This window comes from Podarcis filfolensis, assembly GCF_964270895.1.
Source record: "Podarcis filfolensis genome assembly, chromosome: 1".
NCBI classification, from domain to species: Eukaryota; Metazoa; Chordata; class Lepidosauria; order Squamata; family Lacertidae; genus Podarcis; species Podarcis filfolensis.
Window position 1 is genome coordinate 12,443,925 of NC_139604.1, and position 16,760 is coordinate 12,460,684.

The window sequence follows — 16,760 nt, forward strand, 5'->3', positions numbered from 1 at the left end:
TCTGATGATGATTAAAGATATGGGAGGGCTGGGCTTAAGGATTTGACATTTTATCTGTGTCACTGAGCTTAGCTATTCTGCAGCACAGAGTAGTGGTTACAAAAACAAGCTGTGAGCCTGCTCAGAATTTGCCTTACTCCTGAACTCGCTTTGTGGCTTTAGGCAAGCCTCTCGCACTCACCCTCAGCCCCCCCTCCTGCCTCACAGTAATTGTGAGATAATAACACTGGCCTACTTTCCATGGTAGGGACACGGGTGGCGCTGTGGGTTAAACCACAGAGCCTAGGACTTGCCGATCAGAAGGTTGGCGGTTTGAATCCCCATGATGGAGTGAGCTCTGGTTGCTCGGTCCCAGCTCCTGCCAACCTAGCAGTTCAAAAGCACCTCAAAGTGCAAGTAGATAAATAGGTACCGCTCCGGTGGGAAGGTTAACAGTGCTTCCGTGTGCTGCTCTGGTTCGCCAGAAGTGGCTTAGTCATGCTGGCCACATGACCCCAGAGCCGGTCACAACTGGACCTAATGGTCAGGGGTCCCTTTACCTTTTTACTTTCCATGGTGGTTCAAAGAGTTACTGTTGAGGCCCCCATTGTGGTGCCCATGGCCACCATATCATCCTCAGACATCCTCCTTGGCACCTTCTAAGGCCTCCTGACCCTCCCAATGTATTTACTACTGTCTTGTTTGATTGATTGAGGGGTTGAGGCGTGTTTTTGTTGGCGGGAAGGAACTGTTGGTTCCCTGCTTGCTTCTTCTTTTGCCTATGTTTTATTGGAGTGGTAGTTGTTTTGCCTTTGAGGGTGTTCTGAGCACTGCCAATTTTTCTTCTGTGAAATGGGTATTTTGTGGCACCCACAGCAATTTATTGAATTCCAAACAAGCCCCAAAACTTTCCTCTTAAACTTTGACTCTTAAAAGCTCGGGGACTTCTGGATCTTGGTTGGTAAATTGCTTTCCGCAGGTAGGAAACAATAGACTCATATAAGCCTTCAGCTATGATTAATTTCCCTGCCAACCTAGCAGTTCGAAAGCACGTCAAAGTGCAAGTAGATAAATAGGTACCACTCCAGCGGGAAGGTAAACGGCATTTCCATGTGCTGCTCTGGTTCACCAGAAGCGGCTTCGTCATGCTGGCCGCATGACCCGGAAGCTGTATTGGCTCCCTTGGCCAATAAAGCAAGATGAGCGCCGCAACCCCAGAGACGGTCACGACTGGACCTAATGGTCAGGGGTCCCTTTGCCTTTATGATTAATTTGCTTTTATACCAAGGCTGGTGCCTTACCTGATTCTGCTAATGTTCAGCAACTTTTGGAGAAGATTTAGGAGAAAAACAACAACCAGCCTCTGAAGTATTTCTGTTGGTCCAAGTTTTAGAAAGGGTTTTTTTTTCCCCTTTTACTTTTTTAACCTATATGTTATCCTGCATTTGAGACACCTCTGATTGTACCGGCATAATAAAATATTTGGTTTTGTGCAGGAAATGGTGGCCTCCTGTTTAGGCATCTCAAGCAACAGGATCATGTGTCATGTGAAACGAATCGGAGGGGCTTTTGGTGGAAAACTGTTGAAGACAAGTCTTCTGGCATGTGTTGCTGCTGTGGCAGCTAAGAAGTAAGTGTGTGTGTGTATATACGATAGCTCATGAAGTTGTCTGTCAAAGCAGTGGAATGGGAATGGGATGGGAAATGAAATAATGAATAAGGCGGGTGAAACATCCATCCCATTTTCCAATGCTAATTGGAAGACAGTCAACAAGCTTTTAGAAATTGAACTTATCTATTTTGATACTTAAAGTAGTATTGGATGGATTTAAATGCCAGGAAGGAATTGTCATAAAACTCTTGGCAAATGTAGAGGAGGTATATATGGTTTGCCATACTGTGCTGAGACCAACAGAGCCTCTGTTGAGACAGTAGCATCGTGACTCATTGAAACAGAAAAAGACAGGATGTCTACTGTAGCCCAATGCAATGGGTTGTTGTGCAAGTGGTTCCTATCTCGAAGAAAGGCTGTGTTTTGGATACAAAGCCACCATTTCAGATTTTAGTGGCAAGAGATATATTTCACTGGTGCTGGGCATCCTCATCTAAGGATAAAACTAAATTTCAAAAAGCTGTGTATGTTAAGAGGTTTCTTGTGATTACTTTTTTTGTACCACATAAAATGTAGCCGTGTTACCAAGGTGAGATCAATTGGCCTTATTCTTTTTTTAAACAAAGGGATTTATACTTTTTGCTGTAGCTGCTAACTACATAGGCCAGGGGTAGCCAGTGTGACGCCTTCCAGAGGTTTTGGGCTACCATTCCCATCACCATAAATGATAGTTAATGTTGGGATTTCACATTGCAAGCCTGTTCATGTTTACTGAGAAGGAAGCCACATTAAGGGACTGGGGCTTGCTCCCTGATTTAAGTTTTTCATTTTATTAAAAAGATACTATACTTATTCAGCTCATTTAATTTAAAAGTTTTGTCTCCTCTGGATTGCAGACATGATAATAACTATTCTCTGTGCGTATGTGCTTGATATGTGCGAGATCAGTACTGGAACTATTTCCTTAGATGGTAGCATGTGAATAAAATGCTGAAACATGCTCAAAGTTGGAAAGACAAGCATCCAAAGAATTACTAAAGCATTTATTTGCTGCATTTATATTCCACATCAGAAGCACTATAGAGTTCCTGGGGCAGTTTACAATTTAAAAAAAAATGCAGTGCCATCCAATATGAAAGGAACGTTGCCAAATTAAAAAGAGCAGCACAGTGAAAACAGCAAAAGACTCCAGTGAATACAACCTCAAAGGAGCACAGTAGCTTACAAGCACAACACACAGCAGTCTGAAATGTTAAGTACCTGAACACTCTAGGCTATAATAACATGGTTTTCTTAGAGCGAAACTAGATGGAATGTTAGACACATTGTCTGTCATGGGGTCCCTACACCCTTTTAAATAGCAGCTGGCAGGGAGTGAAGCTGCTGTTTCTTCGCCGGAGGTGCAAATCTGTAAATATTAGCTGGGCTGGTGGTGGAAAAAGCCATAGGGAAAGGGGTTAAGCCAAATCACCTCCACACACAATGGATACTATCAAAAAGAAAAGGGACCTACAGATGGCAGCAGGCAGATCCACACCATACATTAAAAGCACATAAAGTGCCCATTTAAAGCGCTTGGCTCCCCCCAAAGAATCCTGGGAGATGTAGTTTGCTAAGGGCACTGAGAGTTGTAGCTCTGTGATGGGGAAACTTCATTTCCCAGGGTTCTTTGGTGAAAGACAAGTGCTTTAAATGTGTGTTGAATGTTCTTTAAATACAGTGGTACCTCGGGTTACAGACACTTCAGGTTACAGACGCTTCAGGTTACAGACTCCGCTAACCCAGAAATACAGTGGTGCCTCGCAAGACGAAATTAATTCGTTCCGCAAGTTTTTTCTTCTTGCGAGTTTTTCTTCTTGCGAAGCACGGTTTCCCATAGGAATGCATTGAAAATCAGGAGTTCCCCGCAGGCCTCTCCAAGCTGCGGATAGCAGCCTGCTGCCCCGCGCGAGGGGCGCTCTGCATCAGAGTGCCCCTCACGCCGGGCAGACATTCGCAGCTTGGGGAGCCCTGCAGGAGTTCCCCATAGGGCTCTCCAAGCTGCAGATAGCAGCCTGCTGCCCCTATCCGCAGCTTGCGGATAGCAGCCTGCTACCCCTATCCGCAGCTTGGAGAGCCCTGCGGGGAAGTCCTGCAGGGCTCCCCAAGCTGCGAATGTCTGCCCTGCGTGAGGGGCACTCTGATGCAGAGCGCCCCTCGCGCGGGGTAGCAGGCTTCTATCCGCAAGCTGCGGATAGGGGCAGCAGGCTGCTATCTGCAGCTTGGAGAGCCCTATGGGGAACTCCTGCAGGGCTCCCCAAGCTGCGAATGTCTGCCCGGCGTGAGGGGCGCTCTGAAGCAGAGCGCCCCTCGCGCGGGGCAGCAGGCTGCTATCCGCAGCCTAGGCAGCCCTGCGGGAACTCTTCTGAAGGCTGGCGGGGGAGAAGGGCTTTTCTTCCCACCGCCAGCCTTCAGAACAGCCTTCTGAATGTTGGCGGTGGGGAGGAAAACCTTCCTCCCACCGCAAGTCTTCAAGACAGGTCCGGGAACAGAGGAGAAGCGCTGCGCAGGGCTCTCCAAGCTGCGGATAGCAGCCTGCTGCCCCGCGCGAGGGGCGCTCTGCTTCAGAGCGCCCCTCGCGCCGGGCAGACATCTGCAGCTTGGGGTGGGGAGGAAAAACGCGCCTTCAGGACAGGTCCGGGAACAGAGGAGAAGGCGCACTGCACTTCCCCGCTGTCCCCGGAGATTTCCATATGGGCTTTCGTCTTGCGAAGCAAGCCCATAGGGAAATTCGTCTTGCGAAGCCGCTAAAAATCGGAAAACCCTTTCGTCTTGCGGGTTTTTCGTTTAGCGAGGCATTCGTCTTGCGGGGCACCACTGTAGTACCTCAGGTTAAGAACTTTGCTTCAGGATGAAAACAGAAATCGCGAGGTGGCGGGGCGGCGGCAGGAGGCCCCATTAGCTAAAGTGGTACCTCAGGTTAAGAACAGTTTCAGGTTAAGAATGGACCTCTGGAACAAATTAAGTTCATAACCCAAGGTACCACTGTATATGGTATGGCTCTGCCCAACATGTTTAACATCACAACTAGTTTGGTGATAGTATAGCTCCCTTCCCGTTTGATCCATTGCCTATAGTTCAAGTATATGGTAGTAGTTTATGTGGTAGCAGTTATTATGAACATGGAGCAGGGGTTTGGTTATTCTAGATGAATAAACATGGATCACATGTCTCTGTCTGCCATATGATGTGCAGGGCTCCTAAGAAAATGTTAAGCTACATTATCATAAAAGTAGGCATCAAAGGGGCGTTTTAGGCTTGGTTACATAAAATACCTCTTTTTGTTGCAAACTTAGAAAATAAAACATGTTTCTCAAAGATCACAAATTACACTTTCACATCTATGCAAAAAGAGCTGTCTCTCTCTCTCCCTGCTTCAGTTTCCATTCACAGCCACCACTGGTGTGAACAGCTTGTTTTGAACTTAAAGAGCTCTCTCCTTTTCCTTGCATCTTTCCTCTGATATCTCCCACATTCTACAGAAACCTGAAATCTGTTTGATGATTACATAAGTATTGCAGTGGCACTCATTGAGTTTTGCCGCCCAAGGCAGTAGTTTGAATTGCCTAGTAGGTTGGGGCAGCCCTCTTTGTCACTCTCTACTTAGCTATTTTTTTTGTTTTCAGGACAGGCCATGCAGTTCGCTGTGTTCTAGACAGAAGCACTGACATGTTAATCACCGGAGGCCGTCACCCAACCATTGGCAAATATAAAGTAAGCAGCAGAATTAACCTGTGTGTCAGAATTTTTTCCTGCTTCTCATCTTGCAAATAAATGTGTACATAGAACAATGCACTTGCATCAATTGTGAATGCCACACATGTAGCATGGTACCTCAGAGGCTGAGCTGTGAAAGTAGAAAGTCACAGGCTCACATTACTAGAGGTCCTTCAGTCCTCTTCAAACTTTGTTGGCATTCTTCGTTGCACTCAAGGAACGCAGTTATGGGAAAGGTATCTACCCACATGTGTTCCCTCACTCATTTGCAACATTCTTCTGCAAATAACATCTCTCCCATGCAGGCAAGAAACTGCAAAGGCATGCTTGCCAGTTGCCTGGAGAAGGGACTGCACATGTACAAGCATAGTCACATTGGAGATGTGTGAAGTATCCAAACATGGCAGAGATTGACTCTGCTGCTGCTACATTCAGCTCACACATTCAGGAGCTCCCAGCAAGCCATTGTGTCTCAGTTTTTGAAATGGTATGATGAGGAGTGTTCAAAGAGTGTTTGCAAAGAAGATAACTAAGACTTCTAGGTTTATTTGGTGGCTTCTATGAAGGGTTTCCATTCTGAAGGAAATCAGCCCTGATTGCTCACTGGAAGGACAGATAGTGAAGCTGAGGCTCCAATACTTTGGCCACCTCATGAGAAGAGAAGACTCCCTGGAAAAGACTCTGATGTTGGGAAAGACGGAGGGCACAAGGAGAAGGGGACGACAGAGGACGAGATGATTGGACGGTGTTCTTGAAGCTACCAGCATGAGTTTGACCAAACTGCGGGAGGAAGTGGAAGACAGAAGTGTCTGGCGTGCTCTGGTCCATGGGGTCACGAAGAGTCGGACACGACTAAACAACTAAACAACAACAACAACAATGAAGGGTTGGCAAAAGGCTGTTTCATATCTCATTCTTATCATCCAAACGCATTCAATGTATTTGAAGCACCCTGAACCTTATGATGTACTATGTAAATGCTTTAAATATTGCCCTATTTTAAAACATCATATTCCTCTTCTCACCTCTCAAAGCAACTTACAAAAGGATATACAGTGGTACCTCGGGTTACATACGCTTCAGGTTACATATGCTTCAGGTTACAGACTCCGCTAACCCAGAAATATTACCTTGGGTTAAGAACTTTGCTTCAGGATGGGAACAGAAATCATGCTCTGGCGGCGTGGCAGCAGCAGGAGGCCCCATTAGCTAAAGTGGTGCTTCAGGTTAAGAACAGTTTCAGGTTAAGAACGGACCTCCGGAATGAATTAAGTACTTAACCCAAGGTAGCACTGTAATTATAATGAAATGACTAGATCTGCCTGTGGTCAACATTGCAGTGAAAATATGGAAAGATTTGGCCTCATCTTCTGTGTTTATTGCAGGGAAAGCTATCCTTTTAACTGAATGGTTGTTCGTACATACATAATTTTATTTGTATGCCACCTTTCCACAGTTCAATCCATGCTCAAGGTGGCTTACAACATGAAAAAATACATAACTACAAAACAACAAAAGTAAATCACAAGGTCTAAAATAAAGATACGAAAAAAGAACAGCAAGCCCCACTCAAAAACCCCGAACACCCCCCCCCCCCGCAAAGACTATATTTTGCTGCAGTACCATTTAAATAATAGATAAGTGGAGAGTACCGGGCATTCAGCTCAAAGTAGCCTGTCCTTTCATTGATCCAATTTAGGTTGGCTTCATGAGTGATGGCAGAATCATGGCTTTGGATATCAATTTGTACTTGAATGGAGGATGCACCACTGATGATTCTGTTCTGGTGAGTATGTTTTAATCGGAATGATTTTTCATGTTGTACAATAGGAAAATGAACAAAACACCACCTTCCTATGAGAACAGTGGGGGAAAGGGCAGCTCTTATGAGGATGAATGCAATTTACTTATGTAGGGTGATTTTTTAAAAGCCGCTGTTCCCCTAGTTACTGATATTACCCTTGCTGGTACCTTTCCCAGGAAAATCAGAGGCTCACTATGTCAGGTTCCTATTGGAAGACCGAACAAACGCTAGAACATTATCAGTGGCAAAGTTTTTATCAGTGGTTGCAAGAACCAATGATCCCTATCTTTAAGTCTGAACAAAATGCTTGTTTAACCTTGAGGTAGGCTGTCTGAATTGTGCATTGCTTTGTAACGATTTGTTGGGTCTCTGGACCGTAATAAAGATTGATTAATTGATTTACTTATGTAGGGTGATTTTTAAAAAGCTGCTGTTCCCCTAGTTACTATATGTTACATTATCACCCGTCCAGTTGCAGGAGTTCAGTTTACAATGTTTCAACAATGAAATCAGTTTAGATAAAACAAGAAAGTTCAACAATTAAATCCAAAACAAATATACACACACATACAAACCAGTGAAAATGTTCAACTCGCCCAACGGCTTTTTAATATAAATGTATGGTATGGCATTCAACATAAATAGCTGAGTGCAGACAGACTTGGGATATTTTGGCAATGTACATTTTCCAGAATACACATTAGCTACAGTCACACACAACCTGATCTTCATAACAGAAGCTCCAGCATGCATACACCTGAAGGCATGTGGAGGGGCATGGCCCGAGACGTGTGCCATCATTGGGGCATGGCTAGTGCGGTCCTGTTCTCTCCCCCGCCCCCCATTTGTGAAAAGAGGCTAGTGTCAGTAGGCCAGGGGAAGCCAACACGGGCCCCTCTACATTCTGTTGGGCTACAACTCCCATCAGCCCCAGCTAATGTGGTAAACACTCGGAGATGGTGGGTGTTGCAACCAAACAACCTCTGGGGAGCAACACGTTGGCTCCCTTTAGCAATAGGCATTAGCTTTGATTTGCTTCAGTTGATTGTGGCACATGGAATCTGAACCTTAGCTTCTTTCTTTCTTTTTTATAATGCTTTTTATTAACATTTTCCAAAAAAAGAAGAAAGAAAGAAAAAACACTCTTTACAATCATTCTTAATGTCATCTTATTTACATTGCGCTAAATCACGCTTTGACTTCCTTCCTTCCCAGTTGTGGTTTTCTTGGTATACATCCTCTCTTACAGTTTCTTCTATTTTTCTATACACGTCACAAGAATTATGTTAATCCTGCTATAGTTCTTAGGCTTCTACAGTTAATTTCTATATACATTACAAATTTACTCCATTCTTCTACAAACTTTGACCCTTTTTGGTGTTGGATCTTATATGTCATTTTCACTAATTCCGTATATTCAAAAACTTTTCCTGCCATTCCATGACTATTGGAATCTCCGATGACTTCCATTTTTGTGCTACAAGAACCCTAGCATCCACCACGGCGTATTGAAATAACTTATGGTCTTCCTTTTTTATTTCGTCCCCTATTATCCCTAATAAGAATGCCTCCGGGTTTTTGGGGAAGGTATACCTGAAAAGTTTCTTTAACTCATTATATATTAAATCCCAAAATATTTTCATTTTTTCGCATACCCACCACATATGAACCTTAGCTTCTTTCTTGCCTGTTTGATCCCATTTTCATTTCTGTGCATTGTAATCAGTCCTCCTCCTCGTGCCTATTTTAACCTCTGCTCAACTTGTTTCGGCAAGAGACCTAGTAGCAGCACAGCACTAACCATCCCAGCTTCTCAGTGTTCTCCTTGCCAAAACAATACGCAAAAATGGAGGCAACAGCTTCAGGAGTTCCTGGAGAGGGGAGTGGGAGTGGTTAATGCCAGTATTAGAAGAAGGTCATCCTATGTTGCGAACGGCCCACTGTTCTCTCATATTGTTGTTATTCTCATGCTCAGCTATTAATGTTCCCCTAATGAAGGTTTCGGAGATAATGCTGCTGAAACTGAATAATTCTTACAAGATTCCCAATATCCGAGCTCATGCCCGCGCTTGCAAGACAAACATGCCACCCAACACTGCTTTCCGTGGCTTCGGCTTCCCACAAGGAGGACTCATTACAGAAGCCTGGATAACGCGCGTTGCAGCCAGATGTGGATTATTACCAGAGGAGGTAGATTGGGGGCGGGGAGAAAGAGAAACTGCATGCCTATGGCTCTGAAATTTTAAGAGTGAATGAAAAAGTGCACCTGGTTGCAAAGGGCATTCTGGGAAGAGGTGTGAGAGCGAAGGCTGGATGTAAGTAGCTTATGCACTCCCAGAAAGAAGAGACCCGAGTACACAGAGGAAATCTTTTTGAGGAGAAAGTGTTAACTTTTGAAGATTTCAGATAAACCAGGGACTGTAAGATACTTTTCACAGGACTTTTGGGAGACTGAACTTTCAGAAAGCCTATCAGAAAGGAGTGTTAGCCTGAGAGAAATGTAGCTGTGTCAGTAGGAGATAAGAACTTGGCATCTAACATTGTTTTCAGTCCCATCAATAGTTTAATTGCCCTCTTGCTTTCTAGTGGTGGGCAGGCTATCAACTCCCTGCTCCCCACTTTTGGGACCCTTTCAGCTGTAATGTAGCATAAGAAATGGGCTTGTTTGGTTTCTGTATTAATAAGACCTAGATGAAAGCCACTGTTGAAAAATTTGCTTTCTCAAATACCGTATTTTTTGCTCTATATGACTTACTTTTTCCCTCCTAAAAAGTAAGGGGAAATGTGTGTGTGTCTAATGGAGAGAATGCAGGCTGCGCGGCTATCACAGAAGCCAGAACAGCAAGAGGGATTGCTGCTTTCACTGCGCAGTGATCCCTCTTGCTGTTCTGGCTTCTGAGATTCAGAATATTTTTTTCTTGTTTTCCTCCTCCAAAAACTAGGTGCGTCTTATGGTCTGGTGCGTCTTATGGAGTGGAAAATACGGTATATTGATCCTGGTCATATAATTAAGTCTCCTTGTGTGACTGAATCTTGCTTTTGAGGTATCCTGTATATTATTGTTACTTGCTTGTATTGATGCTAGTATTAATAATACTTTATGATCTGGTAATAGTTCAAATGTGTATGTGTGTGTGTATAAAATATAAATAGGCCCAATTCTACCAATAGGCTGAGAAAAATCTACGGTATATAAGGTTTGGCTTTGGGTAAATACATCTTAGCTCCCAAAGCTAATTATGTGGCACCATATTGCAGTTTGCTGAGATACTTGTCTTCCAGATTAGAGAAAAAAATATGTACAAAGAAACTGGACAGACAGCTTATAAACAAGAGCTCAACCCAGAGAACCTCCTCAGATGCTGGGATGAATGCATTCAGAAGTCTATGTATCACACCAGGAAAGAAGCTGTGAATAAATTCAATAAGGACAATTACTGGAAGAAAAAAGGGATTGCCATTATTCCCATGACGTTCCCTGTTGGATTTGGCTTACGCTCCCTAGGTCAGGTCAGTTTCTCTGGACACTGTACAAGAAGACAAGCATCGGTCACTTGCCTTTCTTGTTTTTATTTTATTTTATTATTATTATTGGCTGTTTTCTGTTTCGTTTTTGAAAAGTGCTCCCTTTCACCGCAGTTCCCACTTGCATGCCCCTGGCCACACAACTTGAAATCTGAGCTACTCTCCCTTACAAGGGCAGACATGCTCCTGATATGTGTGCCATGGTTGGCAGCAGTGTCAGTTGTAATCCTTTACTGCGCTTTGACTGTAGGAGGGCCATAAATGGGAGTGGTTTTTATTTATGCCGTCTCCTTTGCAGCTTTCAGTGGTGTATTCTCAAGTTATGACAGACCCCCAAGCAGGCATGGAATTCCCACTAAGCTCCATTGTTCCGCCACTGCAACTTTGACTTTCCTATCATCATCATCATCATCATCATCATCATCATTATCCTTACATTGCTGGTGAACCATCAACATGGCAGTTTTACTAGCACTGTGTACCACCAGCATAATAATAATAATAATAATAATAATAATAATAATAATAATAATAATTTATTATTTATACCCCGCCCATCTGGCTGGGCTTCCCCAGCCACTCTGGGCGGCTTCCAAAAAAATATTAAAATACTGTAATACATCAAACATTAAAAGCTTCCCTAAACAGGGCTGCCTTCAGATGTCTTCTAAAAGTCTGGTAGTTGTTCTCTTTGACATCGGGTGGGAGGGCGTTCCACAGGGAGGGCGCCACTACCGAGAAGGGCCTCTGCCTGGTTCCCTGTAACTTGACTTCTCGCAGTGAGGGAACCGCCAGAAGGCCCTCGGTGCTGGACCTCAGTGTCCGGGCTGAACGATGGGGGTGGAGACGCTCCTTCAGATATACTGGACTGAGGCCGTTTAGGGCTTTAAAGGTCAGCACCAACACTTTGAATTGTGCTCAGAAACGTACTGGGAGCCAATGTAGGTCTTTCAAGACAGGTGTTATATGGTCTCAGCGGCCGCTCCCAGTCACCAGTCTGGCTGCCGCGTTCTGGATTAGCAACACCGTGCTCAAGACTGCCCTGAGACATTTTGCTGTCCACAAGGACAGGGCGTTTCCAGTTCCACATACAGAAATTTGGCAGTGGAAGCTCACTTCAGCACTTCTGAGCAGGCAATGTCCACCACCATACATGAGGACAGCAGACTGGCTTAGGGGTGCAGGCTAGGCTGCGTGTATCTCTGTCCTCCTATACCCCTTCTCCCTACCATCCCAGCATCTGCTTGCCTGGGGCAGCTGTTTTCCTCTGCTTAATGCAAGGATGGGGAAATAATTTTTAGCCCTTCTGTCAACCTTCACGGGTGAAGAGGGCCAAAGGCAGAAGCTGACAGAGCAACAAGTGTGAATTTCATCTTTGGACCATTGGCTAGTTTCTACACACCCTTTTCTATCTTCCAAACGAGCAACAGCCAGCGTGGTGTAGGGTTAAGAGCAGTGGACTCGTAATCTGGTGAACCGGGTTTGATTCCCTGCTCCTCCACATGCAGCTGCTGGGTGACCTTGGGCTAGTCACACTTCTCTGAAGTCTCTCAGCCTCACTCACCTCACAGAGTGTTTGTTGTGGGGGAGGAAGGGAAAGGAGATTGTTAGCCGCTTTGGGACTACTTAGGGTAGTGATAAAGCGGGGTAGCAATCCAAATCCAAACTCTTCTTATCAGTATTCAAGTGCATATTCCAGCAAGGGAGAAGCACTCGTGTAGGGTGTGAAACATGGACGGCTAGGGACTTGTGTTTGGAGAGCGGGTGTGGCTTGGGAAGAGTCAGGGCAAATCCTGGAGGCTTGCATTTGACTCCTTGGCCTGAGGTTGCCAATCCCTGACCTAATAATAGGGCTAACACTAGTGCAGCAGATTGTAGCAGCAATCCTAACCTTTCACTGCAGAGCGTCTCTTTAAAATATATATAACTCTTCACTTTTAGATTGATAAAGACAGCCCAACTGAAAACATTTCTGCTCATTTCATGCAGAGTGCAGAGCCAAACTGTGTGTTCTTATTTTATGCAGGCCGCTGCTCTGGTTCATTTGTATACCGATGGGTCCGTGCTTCTGACTTACGGTGGTGTAGAAATGGGGCAAGGGCTCCACACCAAAATGATCCAGGTACTAGGAATTGCTTATCTCTTGCTTATGTGTGTGAATAACAAATTGCTTTAATGAGATTTTCTGCTGATTGACATCTTTAATTTTCTGCTTTAAAAAGATGGCAGCAATCCATGTTACTTCCTGGCATCTATTTATTAGTTTCAGTGAAGTTATGCCAGATGAAATATAGTGGTCTGATCTCAAGGTAAGGGTAATTACAAACCCCAGTTTTAATTGAGGACCCAACCCCCCGTGGTTTCCAGGAACTGGAAGCATTACTGCCTCTAGCTGTGGCTAATAATGACTGCTCCCCACTTCAAATGGGGGGCGCTTTTTGCGTGGCCGCGTGCAGCCCCCTGATCCCACAGGATTCCGGCAATTTGGCCTGGCTTCACCTCCCCAAGCTGGATACCTGGAGGTTCCCACCCCACCTCAGACAGTAAACCAATCCCAGCTGGGGAGGTGTTGCCAGGGGAATCGACCAGGTAGGGTTGGGACCCCCCTCATACACAATAGAGGGTGGAACTTACCTGGGAGTCCTCAGTCCCCTGCCCTCCCTCAGTTTATGCCTTCATTTTGCAGGTTAACATCTTCTTTACAGGTATGCGGGCGCTGCTACGGTCATTGATGGTTCCTGTTGAAGGATCGGGAAGGAATTTCCCTGCATTGGCAGGTTTTGCCTTCCCCGTAGCAAAACAGTCACAACTTTGGCAGTTTCAGGCCTTGGGCGGAATCCTTTAGTCTATCTTCCCTAAATTGGGGGGCGGGGCGTGAAGCGGCGACCCATGCCCCCCCTGTAGCGGCAATCCCAGGGTTCCCCATTAAAGGGGTTGTTTTGAGTGGAGTCACTGGCCGTACGCCGATAGGTTGTCAGTGCTCTCCCCTGCTTTGCAGCGAAATGGGGGGCGGGCTCTCTGCTTAAACATACATTCTCCAGAGCCAGCCCAATCCCCACACTGTTTGGACAACCCTGATGTTCCCCAGATCCCTGGCTGTGGACTGGGAGGGATAAACGCCCAATGCCTAAGCCAAGGTCTTTCTACATCTGAAAGTTTAATAAAGTTTCGGCCAATTATAATCCCATAACACGTTGTCATGAGTCATTATTCCACCTGGGGGGGTCACCTGGGGCTGGGGGGTCTCCGCCTGGCCACGCAATACTGCCTTTTATTTGTAGTTGGGAAGCCACATTGGGAACAATGAGCTAGTTATGCTTGATGAAAAGATGGACAAACCTGGCTGTTTCTGGTCTGCATTACTTTCACATGCTTTTAGCCATAATTTAATTCTGCTTCAACATTAATCTGCATTGGGGCAATAAGGTTAGTCAAAGAAGATGGTGCCAAGATGTGAAAGTTGCTGAAGATTCCCTTAACCGTCTGCAGCATTAAAAGAGGAGCAACAACAACAACCTCTCCTGACATCTCTTCACCTATCTTCAGCATTACTCTGGTTAATATGCAGAACAGCTGTGATTATACACAAGCAGATTAAATAGTTATCAGTTCCTGATACATGTACACAATAAAATAGGTTCTGGCTTCTTTGTATGGTCTACATACGGTAGACATTGTGGAGGAGCTAAACCTTAATCTGATTTCTCCAGCTATACCCCCTCCATGACCATGTCCATACAGTATTCAGCTGCTGAAAGTGGGGGAATTTGGGTCAATGGCATTTGTTGAGTGTCTTTGTGAATGCCACTGAACCCAAAAAGACCTTTTACAAGCAGAACTATGAGGTGTAACCCTTGTGTGTGTGTGTGTGTGTGTGTGTGTGTGTGTAAAGGTCTAGGTCAGGCTTCCTCAACCTTGGCCTTCCAGATGTTTCAAGACTACAATTCCCATCATACCTGACCACTGGTCCTGGTAGCTAGGGATCAAGGGAGTTGTAGGCCTAAAACATATGGAGGGCCGAAGTTGAGGAAGCCTGGTCTAGGTTGCTGTAGTTAAAACAGAATATTGTATGTCTTCCTTTCTCATTCTAGGTTGCAAGCCGAGAATTAAAGATGCCAATGTCAAATATTCACTTCTGTGAAACAAGTACGCAGACAGTCCCTAATGCATGTGCTTCAGTTGGATCAATGGGAACGGATGTCAATGGAATGGCAGTGAAGGTAAAATAAGATATTAATCTTCTAGTTAATGCAAAATTCCAAGGTTCCAGCTTCTTGAAAGATATTCATAGGAGCTTACTTCTGTTAGATGATGATGAAATGTATTGATTTTTTTTGAAAGACTTTCATACTAAGTGCACAAAAACGCTCAGAAGAAAGCACCACTGACTTCTTGAACACAGGTGCCTGGTTGTGTTTTAGGATTGCAACCTTAAATAACGTATAAACTATAATAATAATAATAATAATAATAATAATAATAATAATAATAATAATAATAATAATTTATTATTTATACCCCGCCAATCTGGCTGGGTTTCCCCAGCCACTCTGGGGGGCTCCTAACCGAATATTAAAAACACAGTACAGCATTAAACATTAAAAACTTCCCTAAACAGGGTTGCCTTCAGATGTCTTTTAAAAGTAAGATAGTTGCTTATTGCCTTGACATCTGCTGGGAGGGCATTCCACAGGGCAGGTGCCACTACCGAGAAGGCCCTCTGCCTGGTTCCCTGTAACCTCACTTCTCGCAGGGAGGGAACCGCCAGAAGGCCCTTGGCGCTGAACGATGGGGGTGGAGACACTCCTTCAGGAGCTGAGTCCTACTTTCTCTTTTTCCCATACCTTGAGCAACATTGTGTTTTGCAGAGAAGATACACGCTGAGCTGGAAAGTGCTGGGAGTTTCACAGATTCATAGAATTGTAAAGTTGGAAGGGATCATGAGGGTCATCTAGCCCAACCCACTGCAATGCAATAATCTTTCACCCAATGTGGGGGTCGAACCCATGACCCTGAGGTTAAGAGTCTCATGCTCTATCCTGCAATGGATTTCAAACAGCTAGGTGGGAATGTACGAATCACAGGAACAGCATAGGAAACTGCCATATACCAAGTAAGACATCTGGCCCATTTAACTTAGTTTTGTCTACACTGACCGGGAGTGGTTCTCCGGTTTTTCAGGCAAGACTCTTTATCAGACCTACCTGGCAATGCCAGGGATTGAACCTGGGATGTTCTGCATGCGAAGCAGATACTCCCCCACTGAGCTATGGTCCTTACCTGATGAGCTACAGCACAGAGCATGCAACATCTGGTTAGTGCAAATTTGCCCAGTTGGTTGTAGTACAGAAGAAGTCTTAATGAGGTTTAACTGATGCCCTTCCCCTGGGCATCAGTTGCAAAATTTAAGCTGCTCAGGACTGAATGTGGAGGCTCTTGGTTTTTTGTTGAAATAACCTCTTGGCAATGCCATAGTCTAGTGTTTAATGACTCCTGTGGTGTGAGCAACAGCACAGCAGTACGGCAAAAACAGAACCCTTCAAATGTCTTACATAGAATTTTTTCTTCTTTGTGCCAATGTCATCAGGATGCCTGCCAGACCCTCCGGAAACATCTTGAGCCCATCATTAGACAGAACCCTAAGGGCACATGGAAAGAGTGGGTAAGATTAGTTCTGTGGTTTCCATGGATTACCCTTTATATGGAAATTCCCAGGGCACATTTTATGTTTTTTTACTCCCTTCAGATCAGAAAGCATCAATTTCTTGCAGCATGGCTAATTATAGTACTGATTCTTGTAAAACTTTAGCAACTTGTAATTTTGCTCTCTATTCCTGGTATTCTATAGTATGATACAGTTACTAGTAATTTCGGCATTGTCAGTCTTTACTTTGTTTTGTTGGGGATCATTTTATATATTTGGACGTTTCTATTTTGACCACTGGCTATTGACCATAACAAAGGGATTGATTGACTTACAGCAATTAAATAAGAAGCACCACAACAGACATTTGACTTGTATTAAATGTTATATGACTTTAGAGCCAAGTCATAACCTCTTGTTTTAACTTGCCTAGCTTACCG

At 44.6% G+C, this 16,760-nt stretch overlaps 1 protein-coding gene across 1 annotated transcript in view; it reads left to right on the top strand.

Moving 5' to 3' along the window:
- Positions 1–16,760, top strand: part of LOC310768349 (aldehyde oxidase-like) — a 54,686-nt gene that overhangs the window by 25,282 nt on the left and 12,644 nt on the right. The window contains exons 22-29 of the mRNA XM_083626337.1: positions 1,476–1,609; positions 5,257–5,344; positions 7,047–7,133; positions 9,150–9,341; positions 10,434–10,661; positions 12,703–12,798; positions 14,768–14,896; positions 16,264–16,338. Coding sequence (XP_083482463.1) covers positions 1,476–1,609; positions 5,257–5,344; positions 7,047–7,133; positions 9,150–9,341; positions 10,434–10,661; positions 12,703–12,798; positions 14,768–14,896; positions 16,264–16,338 — 1,029 coding nt within the window. The remainder of the gene's footprint in view (positions 1–1,475; positions 1,610–5,256; positions 5,345–7,046; positions 7,134–9,149; positions 9,342–10,433; positions 10,662–12,702; positions 12,799–14,767; positions 14,897–16,263; positions 16,339–16,760) is intronic.